This window comes from Salmo trutta, chromosome 8, assembly GCF_901001165.1.
Source record: "Salmo trutta chromosome 8, fSalTru1.1, whole genome shotgun sequence".
Classification (NCBI taxonomy): domain Eukaryota; kingdom Metazoa; phylum Chordata; class Actinopteri; order Salmoniformes; family Salmonidae; genus Salmo; species Salmo trutta.
In genome coordinates this window covers 35,183,860-35,203,230 of record NC_042964.1, presented here as the reverse complement: position 1 = coordinate 35,203,230, position 19,371 = coordinate 35,183,860, and the positions used below count along the sequence as shown (strand labels likewise).

The following is a 19,371-nucleotide window of genomic DNA, read 5'->3' as shown; positions in this document are numbered from 1 at the left end:
CTGGGTGGGTGGTTAGGGTTACAGGAGGGGGAGGGGGTGGCAGACGAATCTCAGGACTTCTGCTGTGTTTTCGGCCACACAATTTACCTCCGTCATACTGTGCATTCCTATAGAGTCGACCAGATACCTGTCAGTGAGTACAGTATGATATCGACCTAGAGTGGAGTCTGTCGGGGAGCCAAGCATGCATCCTCCCAGTGTAATATGGTAATTGTAAAAGCAGCAGCTTGGCATATATTGGGATGAATCTTGTCCTGGAGGCAGCTCTGCAGGGTGGTCACCAATGCTGGGGTAACGTGTTACGTAATCAGATTACTTCTATGAGTAACAGAGTAGAGTAACCCGTTACTTTTTCAAACTGGGTACTATATTAGTTATTTGGTCAAACAATGCGTGCATTACTTTCAGAATCATATCTCTACCGAGTATGTGTTTCCATGATCCGTTCTCGACTTGTTTCCTCATTTAGTTCTCGTGCGAGCGGAGAGAAGCTGTTTGGAGAAATGTCATGACAGCTGCTGTCTATAGAAATGTATAGAGGGTGCACCTCTGGTCTTTGCCAATGATCGCTTCTGTGATAAATAAGCCCATAGAGGGCTTTCCCGTCTAGTGGCAAGTGTGCCCTCTATACATCTCTATGGGTCTGTGTACAGTCTATAACGAGAACTGGCGACTCGAGAGAGATTTTGAATGAAAAGATAGGAAATCTGTACAGGTGTTTGGCTTACAGAATACTGTATATGGCTAATTAAGCAGCCCATATATAGCGCAGCACTTGTAGACTAGCACAGGAAAGCAGCGCCACAGATGAAAGGAGAAATTAGTGATCAAACCTGAGTTAGTAAGTAACCTGTCTTTGGTAGAGCGCGTGGCTCGCCTTGCTCCCTCCAACAGTCAAACAAACAGTGAGATTTTTTCATGAATGTAAAGTAAATTAACATAAATAGTAATATAATGCGTTACTTTGCACACAAAGTAATATTTTAAAGTAACTTTTTACTTCAATGTAATGATTAATATGTACTTTTTCAAGTAACTAATCCCAATAATCTGGTGGTAACTAGCAGGAAATATATTACTTTTTCAAGTAACTAATCTCAACACTGGTTGTCACTAGCGGGCATAGCCATAGTCATAAAATCGGAATTTAAACCTAACCTTAACCACACTGCTAACTTTATGCCTAACCTTAACTAAATTTTGCTTTTAGGTTTTAGTTTTTCAAGCATTTTTTACTATATAGCCTATTTTGACTTTGCGGCTGGCCCATTTAACGCAAACCCCTCAACTCGGCCTCCAGGAGAAGATTCATCCCAAAACCTTGATCGTTAGAAATGTGAGAACTATTTTAGGGACATTGCGCTATACAGCACCTAAAAATGCATCGATTTGGACACAAAATTACCATGAATTGTTTAAATTTGACATCTGTCCTTATTGACATATAAAAGTATCTTCTGTATAAAAGCAATTCAAACAGATCTAAATTAGTGTATGTAATATTCTTGTGATGAGTAAAAATGCTATGCAAATTACTATTCTAATATGACATTGCTAGTATGACCCTGGACTTCTCAACCGCGTGGTAGAGCTCTAATCTAGTTGTAAAAAAAACTACATGTTATTTGAGTTGTTAATACTAGGAATTTTAAGGTGACATATTTTTTCAACGTGTTTTTCAAGAAGAGACAGTTAAAGGGTTAAGACTGGTTTGTATTACCTAAAGCCCATTTCCTGTGAGAGGGAGCTGGAGCCAAGTGCCTTATACAGTAGGTAGTAGATACTATACATTACCTTTTACAGGAAGTAGTAGGTACTGTACAGTGCCTTTTACAGGAGGTAGTAGGTACAGTGCCTTTTACAGGAGGTAGTAGGTACGGTACAGTGCCTTTTACAGGAGGTAGTAGGTACTGTACAGTGCCTTTTACAGGAGGTAGTAGGTACTGTACAGTGCCTTTTACAGGAGGTAGTAGGTACTGTACAGTGCCTTTTACAGGAGGTAGTAGGTACTGTACAGTGCCTTTTACAGGAGGTAGTAGGTACTGTACAGTGCCTTTTACAGGAGGTAGTAGGTACAGTGCCTTTTACAGGAGGTAGTTGGTACAGTGCCTTTTACAGGAGGTAGTTGGTACAGTGCCTTTTACAGGAGGTAGTTGGTACAGTACCTTATACAGGAGGTAGTAGGTACGGTACAGTACCTTTTACAGGAGGTAGTAGGTACGGTACAGTACTGTTAAGACTAACAGAGAGAGGCAGTGAGCATGCTGTACTTACACTACTAAGTACCTATTATTGCTCTTTAGGGGTTAGGCTCAGGTTGTTCTTTAGAACTATATTTAAGCAATAAGACACGAGGTGGTGTGGTATATGGTTAATATACCATAGCTAAGGGCTGTTCTTAAGCACGACGCATCGCGGAGTGCCTGGACACAACCCTTAGCTGTGGTATATTGGCCGTATACCACAAACCCCTGAGGTGCCTTATTGCCATTATAAACTGGTTAACAACGTAATTAGAGCAGTAAAAATAAATGTTTTGTCCTACCCGTGGTATAGGGTCTGATATACCACGGCTGTCAGCCAATCAGCATTCAGGGCTCGAACCACCAAGTTTATAAAATGCTATATGTGTGGATTGATTGATTGATCAAAGTATTTGTAAATCATGCTATTGAAAATCATGTTTTATTAGCTGATTCACTGAATTGATTTCCCCCTCCTTCCACCCCCCGTCCTCCAGCATCACCTCCTACCAGACGTTGCCCCGCAACATGCCCAGTCACCGTGCCCAGATCGTTCCCCGCTACCCCGAGGGCTACCGTACCCTCCCCAGGAACATGCTGTCCCGACCCGAAAGCATCTGCAGCGTGGCCGGCTCCGTCTACGACCGCGCCCTGGCTCCCACATCCAACTCAGGTGATGGGTCTTAAACTTTACTGTTGTACTTGGTTGTGCCCCAAATGGCACCCCATTCCCTATGTAGTGCACTACTTTTGACCAGGGACAATAGGGGGATAAGGTGCCGTTTGGGACGCAGTTGAAGACTTTGCTGTTATACTTGTCTTTCTTGCACTCACACTTCTTTTCTTTCTGGCACTGATTTTGCAGATAGCCACTATCTTGAGGTTGTATGGTTTTACTTGTAACGACTGGGATATATTGTGTTTGTTTTAACCTAGTTCAAGTCTGTGTGGATAAGAGCCTCTGCAAAATGACTGAAATGTAAAACTGTAAATGCAGACAAGAGGCGCTCCATGAGGGATGACACCATGTGGCAGCTGTATGAGTGGCAGCAGAGGCAGGCCTTCTCCAGGCAGGGCCCACCACCACCAGGCCACTACGGGACCCTGCCCAGCCCCAAGGCCATGGGGAACATCTCTGTGCCCCAGGGGGTGGCCCACTCCATCCCCACATCCCCCTCCCATGGATCCCTGGCCCTCTACCACACCTTCTCCCCTCCGGGCCAGCACCGCAGAGACAACCCACCAGGATCAACCAGGTCCGAGGTGTCCTCACCCGTCTTCAGAGGGGACCAGACTATGACTATAGACCGCAGGCACAGGACTCACCTCACCAAGGTAACGGACAGGGAATGGACCATAATCATCTAAGCCAGTCTTACACATCACAATAATCACCAGGGGTTTCAAGCACAGAGAAATGACTGGAAATGCTCTGCATTGAGCGGTAGTTATTTTGTTTATTTGAAAGCATTCCTTTTACTTGTCTGCCATTTCAAATCAGTACATGTAACAGAGCATCCTGCCCTCTTCCTGTCCTCTCTCTCAGTATAACTACCCACCTGACCGCCGGTCCATGCCAGCAGGCATCCCAATGCAGACCATTACCCCACAGTCACTACAGGGCAAGACGGTGAGTCACCTAACGAACCCTGACCTTCTTCCCCTCATCTCTGCATTCTTCTTCTCCTCTCCTGTCCTCTCCTCTCTGCTGTCCTATTTTCTCTCAACAACAATGCATTGTGAATGACATTGTAAATGACATATGCTATTGGTATGATTTCAGGGTACAAATCTGTTTTTGTGACGGGAATAGAAACATGTTGATGAGGCACGCAATGTTTGACACGCAAGCTATCATGTATTACTGTCATTCTGTCATGCTACAATGGATAGCCTGTATGTGTACTGTATTTCTGTCAAAGTATGTGCCTTGTTACATTCTCTGCTGTCTTTTATTGCAAGCATTTGTTATTTCTGTCAGTAGCAGACACAATCTGATTTTAAATAATGCCATTGTCTTGGTGATGATACGGAAAGAGAGAGACAGTGGCACCAATGAAATTGCCTTCTAGCTGTGTCATCTCAAATTGAGTTGACTAGAATCAGCCGGAGAGATTGATAATCTGCACAGTTCATTTTGTAACTCTCTGAACATTATTGCGGTTGCGTAACTTCAGTGGAATGCACGCAGGGGGGCGGCTTCAGAATGCAGTCAATGACAAATATTTATCAAGTGATTTGAAATGATTGCTTTTACTGAATATATTCTCTCTCTTTTTCACCTCCATTTGATGGAGAGTGTGTCCGTTTAGAGTCAGGGGACAGAGGGAGTTTATTTCTGCCCGATCATCTGAAGGTGTAAGTCCTATAGCCCAGCTCCAGCACAGGGCGAGGCTCCAAACCAGTGTTTCCAAAGGCCTCTTGGGTTGTGCCTAAAGACTTGTCAGAGTCCTGGTTATAATCATAGCTTTTGTAATCCCTGCCCTAACCTGTCACTGCTTTTCCTGTCACTCATTTCCAAACGGAAAATCAAGAGAGGTTTGGTTCATGTGTTTTTTTTTTCATTGATCGACCGCTGGATGAATTGACTGTCTCGTTATCTCCTCTGTGTCTACGCTGCGTTGTACAGCCAGAGGAGCTGACCCTGCTGCTAATAAAGCTGCGTCGGCAGCAGGCTGAGCTCAACAGCATCCGGGAGCACACTGTGGCTCAGCTAATGATCCTTAGCATGGAGGGGCCCAACGCCAAGGTTAGCACCAGGAGGGAGCACATGCACAGCATGCCATTGGTCATCTCCAGGGGTGGTGTTGATGTGCCATCTCCATGCAGCTCAAGGCTCTATGAGCAGGCCATGCATTCCAGTGAATGCATATTATGCGTTTGTTCCTACCTGTGTGGTTCAGTGGTGTATGGTTGAGTTTTGGTTTAGTTTTGAACTCATTTCAACCCTTTGGTGTGCTGCGTTCGTCTGGCCTTGATTTTATCTTTTGAACTGCTGACGTGCAGAGGACAGCGTGGTATGAGTATCATGTGATTGCCTGCTTGTTGTCTGCTGTGGTTTCCCATTATATTTTTACGAGGAAAGTGTTGGTAAGTAGTTTGATATGATGTGGGGTGAACAAATCCTCTTGCAACTTCGGGTTTTGCATGGTTTGATTTAGTTCAGTAATCAACAGTAAATGGCTGTGGTGCTTTATGCTTCCGATTAATGCCAAAGCCACGGTAGCAACTTCCTCTCATCTCCATCTTTCACTATCAGCTTGTACCAGTTCTACTTCTATTTCCTACTGTTTTCTTTACTCAATCTCTCTCTCCCGACTCTCCTGTCTGAATCTTCTCTCTCGCCTCTTTTCTACTACCTTCTGATGTTAGAGTGAGGTCCTGTCTCATCACCTTCAGAGGAACCTCATGTATCTGGACAGCCAGGTGAGGAGTACTGTTTTATCTCTGGTCTCTCTCTCTCTCTCTCTCTCTCTCTCTCTCTCTGTCTCTGTCTCTGTCTGTGTGTGTTTCTCAGGGTTAGGCACTCCTCAGGGTTGGTCATACACACAGCTGCTCTCACTCTGCCCAGGGTTATTAGTGACTCAAATGCCAGGGCCACCTCCTTTTTCTCTTTTCTATACTTTCTCTCTCCTTTTCACTCTTTTCTCTCCGGCCCTCCTGAAGCATATACCGTTCACTGCAGAATAGGAGCTGCGCAAACCTGCATTCCCACGGGACGATATATTGTCTAGCTCAGTGCAAGAAAAGTAAAAAATACTTTAAAACTTTTAAAACGACTTTACTTGGCGTGGCAATGCTGCCCTAAGCTAATAAGCTTACTCATGTTTTTTTGCTGTATAGTTCGTACAGTCCCTGGAGAACATTCTTTATTAAAAAAAAATTGAATTCACGCTTGAGAAAGCACGAGAGCAAACTTAAACTTTTGAGGATGAAGGGAACCTTAAGGCATGTCGTGTTTTCTCATTACGTTTTTAACTTGATGATGTGTACCTGTAGTAAGTCAGTCATGTCATTGTCATAATGTAATTAAGACTGTATAGAAACAACCTCCGGGGTTTCAGGTAAAGTGGCTAGGCCTCGCGACTGACGTTCTGACTAACGCTCACTCAGGCATCAGTAATCAGGGCAGGCGTCTAAAGGGGGGCGTTTATTTTTTGGGGTTTAGAACTGGGTTTCCACGATAGATAAATAATTGAGTTCCTGTTTCTGAAAAGGTCATGTGCAGCAGGAGAAACCACTCTACCGTGTGGGACCTCACTTAGCGACTTCACTGAGTCTGATTGTGACCCCTCTAACCAATTGTGAAATGATTTGATCTGCCATTTCAAAGGCTTTCACCTCTAATGGCAGACAATTTCACATCGGTTATGAATGAACTTTAACTCGCCACTGCGCTCATTCCCCTGGTCCACAGGCTCCAATGCATGCAATTGTTTTGCTATTTTGTTGGTAGTTATTGGTCGGGGATGATATAAACGATGACAGTAAGAAAAGCAGGACGTTACGTCTCTCCTCCGTCTGCTGAGAGGGACTGGCAATATTGTCTTTGGACCCAACTGTGGCCTCCTTGTATGTACTGTAAATGTACTAGGAATTCTCCCAGGAGGTCTGAGTCTTTATGGTACAGGTGGTAGCAATAACCCCAGGGTTGTTGGCCCCCGTCTTCCTCAATCACTAGTACCTTATGACAACAATGTGTTCTTTATTTCTATGGATCCATTCTAGGCTGTGCTGCTGTGTTCACTAACTAACACCTATATTGTGCTGTTGTGTATTGTTGCTCCCTTCCACCCTACCTAACTTCGATCTCCCACTAGACGAAGGACAATGAGCCGTTAATCTTCATGATTCACACTATGATTGAGAACTCTGCTCCAAGGCCTCAACTGTACCAGCAAGTAAGGTCTTATTGGCAAACCAATGACTCCTCTCCCGCACTCCTCTCCTCCCTTCATCATCGATCCCTCCTGTTTTTGTTCACATTGGATGCAGTCAGTCAGTCAGTCGTCGGTTCCCCCTCTTCCTGGTGTCATGATCCCAACATTGTTTGCTACTTACCTTCATGTGTTGATTTGACTACAGCACATCCTCTTCATCCATTTTTGCTTTTTTCGTCAGTCCAAGGTTGGACTGATGTTAGCATGGCTTATGGTGGATGCTACATAGCCATGCCCATCCTACCTCATTGTAACTTGATGGTATTGTTGCTGTTGGGTATTACGGTGGATGCTACCTTACAGCCGTACCCCGTCTTCCTGCAATACCAATGTTGTTGTTGATGGATCTTATGTTGGCTAGGCACTGTACGATCACAGTCAAATCAGCACCTCTCTTCTCTGTAATATTATTTTCAGTCTGTCCATATGTGGGTATGATAAGAGCTCAATGCAAAACATTTTGTTTATGTATTCAATAGAATGACTTCCTTTTTTGGGTGGTGGCCCGATAGTGTAACAGTGATTGAAAGAGTGCAGGGGTATTTTATTTTTAGCTGGGGAAATTGTCCTTGAGTGAGTACTGTGTTGGGCCCATAGTCTGGCCTTTCCACTGTGCTATGTTATCACTTTATTACAGGCTTCTAATGGTATGATTTCAGCCCTGCTCTCTTAAACCTCCCCCTCTTTAGCCATCCTGGGGTTGAAAATCACCTGCCTGCTCCTTAACTGAAGTGAGGATGGCTGGTTTTCCAAGCTGTGTGTGTGTGCGCGTTAATGTGTGTGCCTCCGTGAGGGCCAGATTTAGCCCAGGTCTTTTAGAGGTTTTCATTAGTCAAGCTCCAGCCATGACAGAGTGTACCGGGGGACAGTAATGAAGAGCGCACCGAGGGGACGGTAATTAGTGTGGCACAGGGCAGAGCTGCCAGCACAGAGGACTATACATCCAGCCTAGCCAACCACTACAGCAGCCCTCTAGCCTCTCTTAAGGTGTGTGTGTGTGTGTGTGTGTGTGTGTGTGTGTGTGTGTGTGTGTGTGTGTGTGTGTGTGTGTGTGTGTGTGTGTGTGTGTGTGTGTGTGAGAGAGAACATCCTCCTCTGGTGATGACCTGATGCCAGCTTCCTGTCCTCTTCATAGCTTCTTCACACCCCTGGAGCCTCCATCAGTAGGACTGTTATCAGTGATGCTACTGAGGTGGAAAACACAGTCTGATTTCCCAGCAGAGGGGGCTGACACTCCTTATTATGAAATGGAAATTTGGGCTGAGAAGTTGTATCCGAAGTGTTGTAAAGTCATAAGTTATGAGAAGAGAAGGTCATTTGAAATTGCATGAAGAGCTCCATCACTTCACTCTCTCTTGCTCTCTCTCGCTTGCTCTCTCTCGCTCTCTCTCGCTTGCTCTCTCTCGCTTTCTCTCTCTCTCTCTGGGCTTCATTGACCCTGTGGACAACTCCTTGTAAGGACGCAGATATTTACCATGAAAACCACATCACAATGAATAACCAGACCATGGGTGCATCTCAATACTCTAGTGGCCTTCTCTCCTCATGCCTTCTCCTTCATCTGCACTGATCGGAAGATATGGGACGGCTGTAAGCAATATGGTGGATACCTACTAGAAATGGGTTTTCACTCGTCCAGTTCTTTAACAAGGTGACAAGTAGACTATTGAGAAGCACCCCATGTCATGAGTCTGTATTACAGGTTGTTTTGCCGTCCCCTGTCTGTGGCTGTCTTACCACAGGCAGCCCAATTCTGATATTTTTTCAACTAATTGGTCTTTTGACCAATCACATCAGATCTTTTCAAATCAGAGCAGATCTGATTGGTCAAAAGACCATTTTAGTGAAAAGAAGATCACAATTGGGCTGCCTGTGTAAACACAGCATGTGTCTCTAAGACTGTCTGGTGTTTCAGATCAGCCCTGAGGACTACAAAGATAACTCCTACAGCCACCAGAGGCCAGAAGACATCGACACAGATGTAAGATCAAGTCCTTTTATTATTGTCTTGTCTGGGTAGAGGGGAAAGTATTCATTTCCCTTTGCATGTATCCTCTAGTCTAGAGACACAGCAGTTGGCTTCCTAGACATAGATTGAAAGATTCAATTAAGTTAATAGAATACCACACAGCTCAGCTCGCTGGAAAAATCATAATTCAATGCCGAATTCTTACCAACTACTGTGTGTGTGTGTTAACAACCACTGTGTGTGTGTTTCAGACTAAGCTGAGCAGACTATGTGAGCAGGACCAAGTGGTGAGAACACAGGAGGAGAAACTACAGCAACTACACAGAGAGAAGGTAACTACTGTACTCCCTCTTTCAACTGACAACTTGCTTCACACACACACACACACACACACACTGGGCTGTCTGAGGCTGGAGTAGACCTTTATTACACAGAGGGAGAGAAGGAGAGAGAGAGAGAGAGAGAGAGAGAGAGTGTGCCGAGACGGGAGGAGATACAGTGCCTTCAGAAAGTATACACACCCCTTGACATTTTCCACATTTTGTCACGGTCTGAATTTAAAATTGATTAAATTGAGATTTTTTTTTGTCATTGGATTACACACAATACCCCCATAATTTCAAAGTGGAATTACGATTTAAAACATTTTTAGAAATTAATAAAAAATCAATAAGTCTTCAACCCTGTTGTTATGGCAACCCTAAATAAGTTCAGGAGTAAACATCTGCTTAACAAGTCACATAATAAGTTGCATGGACTCAATAATAATAGTGTGCAATAATAGTGTTTAACATGATTTTTTTTAATGACTACCTCATCTCTGTACCACACACACATAATTAACGGTAGGGTCCCTCAGTCGAGCAGTGAATTTCTAACACAGATTCAACCACAAAGACCAGGGAGGGTTTCCAATGACTCGCAAAGAAGGACACCTATTGGTAGATGGGTTAAAAATAAAAAATCAGACATTGAATATCCCTTTGAACATGGTGAAGTTATTAATTATACTTTGGATGGTGTATCAATACAACTATTCACTACAAAGATACAGGCGTCCTTCCTAACTCAGTTGCCAAAGAGGAAGGAAATGGCTCGGGGATTTCACCATGAGGCAAATCGTGACTTTAAAACAGTTATATAGTTTAATGGCTGTGATGGGAGAAAACTGAGAATGGTTGAACAACATTGCAGTTAATCCACAATACTAACCTAATTGACATAATAAAATATTCAAAAAAATGCATCCTGTTTACAAGTCATATTGCAAAAAATGTGGCAAAGCAATTCACTTTTTGTTCTATTACAAAGTGTTATTTTTGGTGAAAATCGAATACATCACATTACTGAGTACCCCTCTCCATATTTCCAAGCATAGTGGTGGCTGCATCATGTTATGGGTATGCTTGTAATTATTAAGGGATGGGGAGTTTTTCCAGGATAAAAAAGAAACTGACTGGAACTAAGAAAAGGCAAAATCCTAGAGGAAAACCTGGTTCAGTCTGATTTCCACAAGACACTGGGAGATGAATTCACCTTTCAGAAGGACAATAACCTAAAACACAAGGACATATCTACACTTGAGTTGCTTACCAACTGTGAGTGTTCCTTCTTGAAAATCTATTACAAGACCTGAAAATGGTTGTCTAGCAATGATCAACAACCAATTTGACAGAGCTTGAAGAACTCTGAAGAGAGACTTAGAGACCCAGAAAGACTCACTGCTGTAATCGCTGCCAAAGGTGCTTGACTGGGGTGTGAATAAGATTTCTGCATTTCATTTTCAATAAATTTGCAAACATTTCTAAAAACATGTTTTCACTTTGTCATTATGGGGTGTTGTGTGTAGACAAATGAGTTATTATTTTCAGGCTATAACAAAATAAAATGTGCAAAAAGGGGGTATGAATACTTTCTCATGGTCACGCCAAGGCTACCAACCCTCCTCTGCCAGGCTTGTACCACAGGTACACAGTGTATAGACTAGCTAGCAGACTCACAGCTGGGAACTGAGGCTCTCTCCCTCTCAGACAGCAGCCCTAGCCTGCCCCCTAGAGTCCTGGGAGTGGCGGTACACCCTTTTGATGGTGGAGATGCTTTGATAATGTTTGGTTGGTTCTTTGCCTGTGGTTTTGTTTGTGTATCTGTGTAGTTGTCAGACAAATGTTAGCTGTAGATGTTGTGCTGATCTGTGTCGTTGACGTCTTCTTCTCCTTTCTTCCTTTCTTTCTTCCTTCTTCCTATCTCTCTGCAGCACACCCTGGAGACGGCTTTGCTGTCTGCCAGTCAGGAGATAGAGCAGAGCTCTGACAACCCAGCAGCCGTACAGAGCCTTATACAGCAGAGAGACGTACTGCAGAATGGACTGCTCAGTACCTGTAGAGAACTGGCACGGGTCAACACTGTGCGTTCATATGTATACACACACACACTGTACATGCAGATGTCAACACAAACACACACACTGATCAGCACCTGTCAAGATCTCTCCAGGGTCAATGCTGTGAGTCAGTGCACACACACATAAACAAGCGCACACAGGCTGTCTAGTAGTGACACCCTCTCGTCTCTCAGGAGTTGGAGCGCTCGTGGAGGGAGTATGATAAAATGGAGACTGGCGTCTCTCTGGCCAAAACCAACCTGTTGGAACAGCTAGAGGCCCTGGGCAGCCCACAGGTAAGACTCTCTCACTCAGTCTCAACCACTCACTCACATGCAATCACACATTTGCAAGATGGAGAGTGTTTTTAATAATTTTCTGTCACTGTGTGAGCAGACAGAACCTCCCAGCCAGCAGCATGTCCAGATCCAGAAGGAGCTGTGGAGGATCCAGGATGTGATGGAGGCTCTGGCCAAGAACAAACCCCAGAGGACCACTGACACTGGTTTCCTTGGTTCCAAACCCATCTCAAACCTACAGAAGAACGAGGTGAGTCTCACTTCTACTTTGTGGATAAAGAAAATCATCAGAATATGTCAACACCAGATAAATAGAATCTGTGTATGGAGTCTTTGTGAACTGATTTAGAGCTGTCCGTAGCCTACATGTGAGACGGATGTGAGCCAGATAGCTCCACTCAATGCCACAGGAGGCTGTGCTGATCTGTCTTAAGCAGGGTCTGGTGTGGCATGCTGTTGTCCCAAGAGTGTCTCAACAACAACTTTCTATCTATCCTCTCCTCATGCGGCAGCCGGTGACCTTGTTCCGGTCACTCTGTCCTCTCACGGAGGGTGACCGTCAGCCCCCCCGCCCGCCCCTGCCCCAGTACTACGGCTCAACAGAGCGCCCTCCCGCTGTACCCCCCCTTCCCTCCCCCTCGGGCACCCGTCCGCCACCACACACAAGCAAGCACGGCCAGAGGAACGGAACACACAGCAGTGTAAGACACGCTGACCCCTCCCGCCTGACCCATCCCTGTCCTTGTGCTTCATCATCACTACTTGCCCTTAAGCACAGATCTAGGATCTGTTTAACTTCACCAAATAAATTCTAATCTTAACCGTTTGGGCGAGGTGATACAAAACTGATCTTAGGTCGGTGTCGAGGGGCAACTTTATCCTACTCTGTACAAGACCAGTACACGTTGACCCCAGACCCTCCACCTTTACCCTCATCATACATGGTTCATCTCTCATCGCCAACTTGGGTCACCGTTGTGACTCTTTTCATTTGCTCTGAATCATTTGTCATTTGTTTTAACATTTGTCGACATTTAGGTTTTTCCCTGCCTCTTACCCTGGAGTGTTGAGTTTGACATATTCATTCCTTGGGTTTATCATCTCAGTTTGCTCTTCGGTTTGGCTTGTTCTTGTTTCCATGGAAGCGTGTGTGATTATGTGATTCCACCCCAGTTGTCATTCTGACTGTGTCTGAGTGCTGTGCTGCGGTGTGCCTACTCTTAGTGTTTGGGCTGCCGGTTAACAGTTTTCTGCTCTTTGCAGCTCCGTTTTTAAATTTCCCTCGACTATCCATCGGTCACATCCACCATGACCACTTTGTGACCTGCGTGCCTGTGCGTGTTTCCTATGTGTGTACCTCTCAGTATGCTGACTGACTGTCCCTCTACAGCAAGGCCCAGACTACCGTCTGTATAAGAGTGAGCCAGAGCTGACCACTGTGGCCGAGGAGGTGGACGATAACAACGGAGAGGACAATGACAAGGACAGACTACAGACAGGGCTGACCACTGACAAGGAGCCTGCGGCCACTAAAGGTCAGTCACTGTCTGTCAACAATGTCCAGTTTGGTCACGCTGCCACCGCTGTTTCAAGGTGGATACGGGCTAGGGTCAAAACTATTGTAATTCAGTGAATTCAAGTTGTAATTACAAATTCCATACAAAGTAAACTTCTAAAAAGAGTATTATAAATATGATTTATAAGTACTCTATTAACTGAATTTAAAAAAATGTAACACCCCAAATGGCTTTGTAACTGACTTAGTCCCCCTCCCCTCCCAGTCCCATTAGGAGTACCAGTCTACCCGGTGGGTATCGTGCCCCCCAGGACCAAATCCCCCATGAGCCCCCCAGAGTCCTGCACCATCGCCTCCTACGTCACCCTGAGGAAGAGCAAGAAGCCTGACCCCAGGACTGTAAGTCTGACTCAGCACTTTAGGGAATAGCAGGGGAACGGAACTATATACTGACCCTAGAAAACATATTAGAAACAGTTTTTTTGATAGACAGGACAGCACTGATTTTGGATTTGGAGGTGCTACTGTTGCTATTCATTCCCTGCCATTTTTACCACTACAAAAGCTGGAGATGGATATAATATGTCACCAATAGACGGGCAGATAAAACATTCTCGGTGTAAAAATAATCCAACGTGGCTCATCCCTGCTCCACTGCTCCCACTGTAGGAGCGTCCTCACAGTGCGGTGGAGCAGACGTGCGGACCGGGGGAGAGGGAGAGCGGCAGAGCCAGGATGAGTGTAGAGGAGCAGCTGGAGAGGATCAGGCGACACCAGCAGGCCTCGCTCAAGGAGAAGAAGAGAAGTAGCAGCAGTATTTCCCCCTCACGCTCGCCATCCTTCTCCAAGGAGAACCCCTTCATTACACAGGTAAGTCCTCCTCTGTTTGGTGTGTGCGTGTTTGATAGGACTTGATGTGTACATGACAGCAGAGACAGCTGGGGTGGGGGGGCGCGTGTGTCTGTGCGCGAGTGTGCGTGTGTTGATTAACCTTGTTTCTCAGCGTTGTGTACACACTTTAAAACTGAGTTATTCATTTGGCATGTGTGTCTACCACAGGTCAGGCGAGAGGTGGTGTTCTCCACAGACACCCAGGAGCTGGAGGCAGCACTGCAAGACCTGGAGGAGGTCAGAGACCGAGTTACAGAGCAGCTGGAGAGGGACAGGACTGCAGCCGTGGAGCTGGAGAGAGACCGAGGTGCAGAACTGGAGCTGGAGAGAGACAGGGCTGCAGCAGCTGCTGAAGAAGAAATGGAGAGGGGTCGAGCTGCAATAGAAAAGCTGGAGCGAGACATGACTGAGGTGGCTGCAGTGGTGGAGCAGGAGATGGCCAGGACTGCTGTGGCTGTAGAAGAGGAGATGGACAGGGCTGCAGAATTGGAGCTGGAGAGAGACCGGGCCGCAGTGGCAGCAGCTGCAGAAGAATTGGAGAGAGCTAGAGCTGCAGCTGAAGAACTAGTCAGAGAGAGGACTGCGGTGTCTTCAGAAGAGGCGCTAGATATTGACAAGGCTGCGGTAGTGGAGCTGGAGATGGAAATCACTGTGGTGGAAGAGATCAGCTACAGAGCTGAGGAGGTGGATGTCATCCCTGTCCCCAGGCTGAGTGAGGAGGAGCCACAGCCCCAGACGGAGAGCTCCAACATGGACACAGAGGTACGGGAGTGTCCCTACTCACACTGACCACCAGAGAGCAGAATATGTATGGCAGACTATCATTTGATACGTATGTTGGTGACTGAGTCAGCATGGTGTACTGTAACTCTGTATGAATAAGAAAGATCCATACCAAGGATGCACAGAGCACTGTATTCCTTAACTGAAAATTTAATGTTTTCAAAGAGGGTATTCAGAGATAAAGAAAAGACTTGAAACATATTCCCCGTCCAAGGACAAATTTATATTTAATCCAATAACGTTGAGCTAAGATTGTTTCAGGGTTTTAGGGCGTAAATGGCTGTGTTGTGTTGGCAGCAGCCTGGTCTTGGTGTTAATGTCCTTTAATCTGATCTGGGAGGCTAATGGAGGCTTTGTGGGCGTGAGGAGGATCCAGCCTGGATTTAGGGGTTTATCTCTGGGCCTCAGCCCAGCCGTGGTGACTCACACTGGGCTACAGAGAGAGACACACCTCCCTGAGCTGGCCTGAGCTCCACGGAATCTCATGATCTGATGATGATGGATCAATTAATGTCCTCTAATATAGTTGCCCAGTTTAAAAATAATATTTGCGAAAGCTGCTTAAGACCATTGGTTATCACCATGCGCTTTATACCAGTGTCTCAACTCCAGTCCTTGTGGATCATCAACAGTACACATTTTTGTTGTAGCCCCGGGACAAACATCGCTGATCCATCTCATGGAGGGCCTGATGATTAGTTGACAAGTTGAATCAGGTGTGCTTGTCCAGGGGCTAGAATAAAAATGTGTCCTGCTGGTGTTGCTCAAGGACTGGAGTTTCTTCAGATCCCCAAATACCGAAGAGGTAGCCTCTAGGGGTTGACATTAAACCACCAAGATCGTGTTCAGTAGGGCATATGAAAATAAGAGCTCCATTTCAAATCATATTTTCCTGTTTGGTACCTCCTGAACACCGACTAGTCTGGGCTAATCTCACTGTCCATGTGTTGCAGGTGTCAGAGACCCAGATGATGGTGATATCAGATCAGGGTGTGAAGCCCCTGTATGTACAGTACCTGATCCCTGGACAACATCAACAGCAGGGGGAGAGGGAGACCGAGAGGAGAAATACCCACGCTCCCAACACCCTCATTCCCCACAACAGGTGAGACTAGCTGGGCCTCACCAGGACTTATCTTAGCCTCTCTGGATCGATAGCAACTTTGACCCTTTTTGAATACTTTAAAACCATCCCTTCCTTCATCCAACGGTATTTCGATCAGTGACTACCTCATTAAAGGCAGAAAAGAAAGATGCATTTTGTAAGTATTGGAATAAGTCCTGAATTTGAAGGTGTGACTGTGCCAGTTTGCCAGCTGCTGTGTCAGAAGCACTGACTCCTGAACCTGAGAAGGATGTGATGCAGAGTGAGGCGATGCGAGGGGAGGTCACGGAGCATGAGACCCAGGGGAACAACATTGACATATCCTATGAACTACCAGCAGAGGGAGCTAAACTCAACAACCTGATGGCAGGTTTGAGAACACAGTCAGAAATCGCTTTGTTAATGATGATTGGTTGATGGATTGATATATAACTGATAAATGTCAAAGCACTTACGTACAGTACCAGTCAAAAGTTTGGACACCTACTCATTCAGGGGTTTTTCTTTATTTGTACTATTTTTCTACATTGTAGAATAATAGTGAAGACATCAAAACTATGAAATAACACATATGGAATCATGTAGTAACCAAATAAGTGTTAAACAAATCAAAATATATTTGAGATTATTCAAAGTAGCCACCCTTTGCCTTGATGACAGCTTCGCACACTCTTGGCATTCTTTCAAGCAGCTTCATAAGAAATGCTTTTCTAACAGTCTTGCTGAGCAGTTGTTGGCTGCTTTTCTTTCACTCTGCGGTCCAACTCATCCCAAACCATCTCAATTGGGTTGGGTGATTGTGGGGGCCAGGTCATCTGATGCAGCACTTCATCACTCTCCTTCTTGGTCAAATAGCCCTTTTTGATCACTGTCTTGTTGAAAAACAAATTATAGTCCCACTAAGCGCAAACCAGATGGGATGGCGTATCGCTGCAGAATGCTGTGGTAGCCCTGCTGGTTAAGTGTGCCTTGAATTCTAAAGAAAACACAGACCGTGTCACCAGCACACCCACACCATCACACCTCCTCCATGCTTCACGGTGGGAACCACACATGTGGAGACATCCGTTCACCTACTCTGCATCTCACAAAGACACGGCGGTTGGAACCAACAATCTCAAATGTGGACTCATCAAACCAAAGGACAGATTTCCACCGGTCTAATGTCCATAGCTTGTGTTTCTTGGTCCAATCAAGTCTCTTCTTATTGGTGTCCTTGAATGAGTAGGTGTCCAAACCTTTGACTGGTACTGTATGTGTTGTGGTTTTGCCCCGTGTGTGTTGTTTGCAGTGAAAAGCCTGCCCTGTCCGCCCCAGTCCTCCTCTCCTTCTCCTCAACTCACTGACGGATCCCACTTCATGTGTGTGTAGATGTGTCGAGGAGGTGGTTATGTGAACTGAACTACACTCAGTAAGAGACTTCTCTGTCCTTACCTACAACCTTTGACCTTTACTCATCTATACCCATCAACCCCTAAACTCAAGGGCCCAAAGCTCAGCCCTCAGTAATTTACCCTCCAATCGACATGGATCTTACAGGCAATATTACACCGGCCATTTAAACACAGCCATAATTTAACATCTAATCAAAAAGCGCAGTCTAGTCATGTCAGCGTAAACATTTTCTCAGATTTATTTTAGACATTTTGGCTTGTGACCTCAGCTATTTTTGTCTCTTCACCTCTTTCCTCTTCTTTCTCTTCCCTCTCTTTCCACTCACCCCTGCAGCCCAGACATTGACCTTTGTGAGCAGTGACTCATAAGCGATGCCAGTCTGAAGACCCAAGATGGCATCCTACAGAGCCAAGATGGCACCAGCCAGCCTGCACAGAGCATGCCCAGTAGCTCTCTGTGTGTATACAGTAGAAACGACTGTAGCCAGACAGACAAAGAGTAGATCCACAGGCCTGCTCGTATTACTTACTGCCTGCCTACACAATAACTGCGATACAAAACTCTCTCATTCACACAGAGATCTCAGATTACAAGATAGTATTACAGAGTGATAATTGATTATTATTATTATCATTATTATAGGTATTATGATGGTCTGTTATTTTGGACATGTTCTGTGAGGATGCGTTGAGTGTCTATGTGCTGAGCACTGCTGTAACGAGGAGAGGACTGTACAGTTGTAAATAAGAACACTAGAGGAGTCTCACACTGGGAAGATCTCAATTGCATACTCCTCGCGTCCTGTCTCCTCGTCTCCTTCTCAAAACCCACTGGAGGAGAAGGTCAGAGGGGAGGGACCTCTGGCTTTCTCATCCAATGGGTTTTGAGAAGGAGACGAGGACCTGAGGACTCGAGGAGTATGCATTTGAGATCGTCACACACTATGGAGAGGGCCAAGCACCAAATCTACACACGAAGGCAGTGCTTTACTTTAACCACACGGGGGCGCCATATGCTCTTGCGTTTTATTTAGTTTTTTTTACTGGTTTTACTCCCATTTAAGTTTTTAACCTGAGGCCCTAAACGTTTAATTTTCCACATATTTTACACTGCACATTCCCCCATTGTTCATAGAAGTTGTTAATATATAAATATATAAAACATATAGAATGAACTAACTATACAATGGGTTTATACTTCAATAAGGTGCCACCCTATTGCTGCTGATGGACAGAGTTTAAATATTTTATTAAGGTTGTGTTTATTTATGTCGGGAGGATGGGGATCTGGTCGCCGCCGGCAACCACACGTGAATGTCCTGGGTTAGAATCGATCTGCTTTTTTTTTTCTATGGCTGAGATATATTTAAAGTAAAATATAGACATGAAAGATAAAATAGTTTTATGAGATTAGGGTTGTGTGTTAGATTCTGTCTGGTTGTGTGTTAGATTCTGTCTGGTTGTGTGGCGTCCTGGACAGAGAGAAGAGAATAGCACATGTATAAGCAATAAGCAGGCATTTTGTTCCTCTAGGACTTAAAATATAATGTACATAAATGTAAAGTTTCATTGTGTAAATGATGTACACCATAGAAAGAGCAGAGCAGAAATTGTAACTGAGGTTATTATTATTAGTTAATATGCAAAATGTTCATATCTCATCTGTTTTATATCATGTGAAATAAATGTTGATGTTCTTAACTGCTGTGGTTATGTTGTTAGGACACATGCTAAGTATTTACTTTTTTTAACCTTTATTTAACTAGGCAAGTCAGTTAAGAACAAATTCTTATTTTCAATGACGGCCTAGGAACAGTGGGTTAACTGCCCTGTTCAGGGGCAGAACGACAG

The 19,371-nt window shown here is 44.9% G+C and overlaps 1 protein-coding gene across 9 annotated transcripts in view; it reads left to right on the top strand.

Annotated features, from left to right (window-relative positions):
* LOC115198767 (pleckstrin homology domain-containing family A member 5) overlaps positions 1–19,221 on the top strand; it is a 142,125-nt gene extending 122,904 nt beyond the window's left edge. For 2 of the 9 annotated variants that reach the window (XM_029761027.1, XM_029761024.1), the window contains 19 exons: positions 2,741–2,916; positions 3,241–3,578; positions 3,790–3,873; positions 4,873–4,992; positions 5,616–5,669; positions 7,064–7,144; positions 9,099–9,164; positions 9,404–9,484; positions 11,407–11,556; positions 11,727–11,828; positions 11,929–12,081; positions 13,222–13,366; positions 13,613–13,746; positions 14,017–14,217; positions 14,407–15,000; positions 15,975–16,126; positions 16,330–16,496; positions 17,418–17,537; positions 17,855–19,221. In XM_029761027.1, the coding sequence (XP_029616887.1) occupies positions 2,741–2,916; positions 3,241–3,578; positions 3,790–3,873; positions 4,873–4,992; positions 5,616–5,669; positions 7,064–7,144; positions 9,099–9,164; positions 9,404–9,484; positions 11,407–11,556; positions 11,727–11,828; positions 11,929–12,081; positions 13,222–13,366; positions 13,613–13,746; positions 14,017–14,217; positions 14,407–15,000; positions 15,975–16,126; positions 16,330–16,496; positions 17,418–17,497 (2,878 nt within the window). In that variant the 3' untranslated portion in view covers positions 17,498–17,537; positions 17,855–19,221. Of the gene's footprint in view, positions 1–2,740; positions 2,917–3,240; positions 3,579–3,789; positions 3,874–4,872; positions 4,993–5,615; positions 5,670–7,063; positions 7,145–9,098; positions 9,165–9,403; positions 9,485–11,406; positions 11,557–11,726; positions 11,829–11,928; positions 12,082–12,382; positions 12,533–13,221; positions 13,367–13,612; positions 13,747–14,016; positions 14,218–14,406; positions 15,001–15,974; positions 16,127–16,329; positions 16,497–17,417; positions 17,538–17,854 lie in introns of all 9 variants that reach the window. The other 7 variants (XM_029761032.1, XR_003879291.1, XM_029761026.1 and 4 more) reach the window with 7 other exon arrangements.
* Positions 19,222–19,371: the final 150 nt, after the last annotated feature.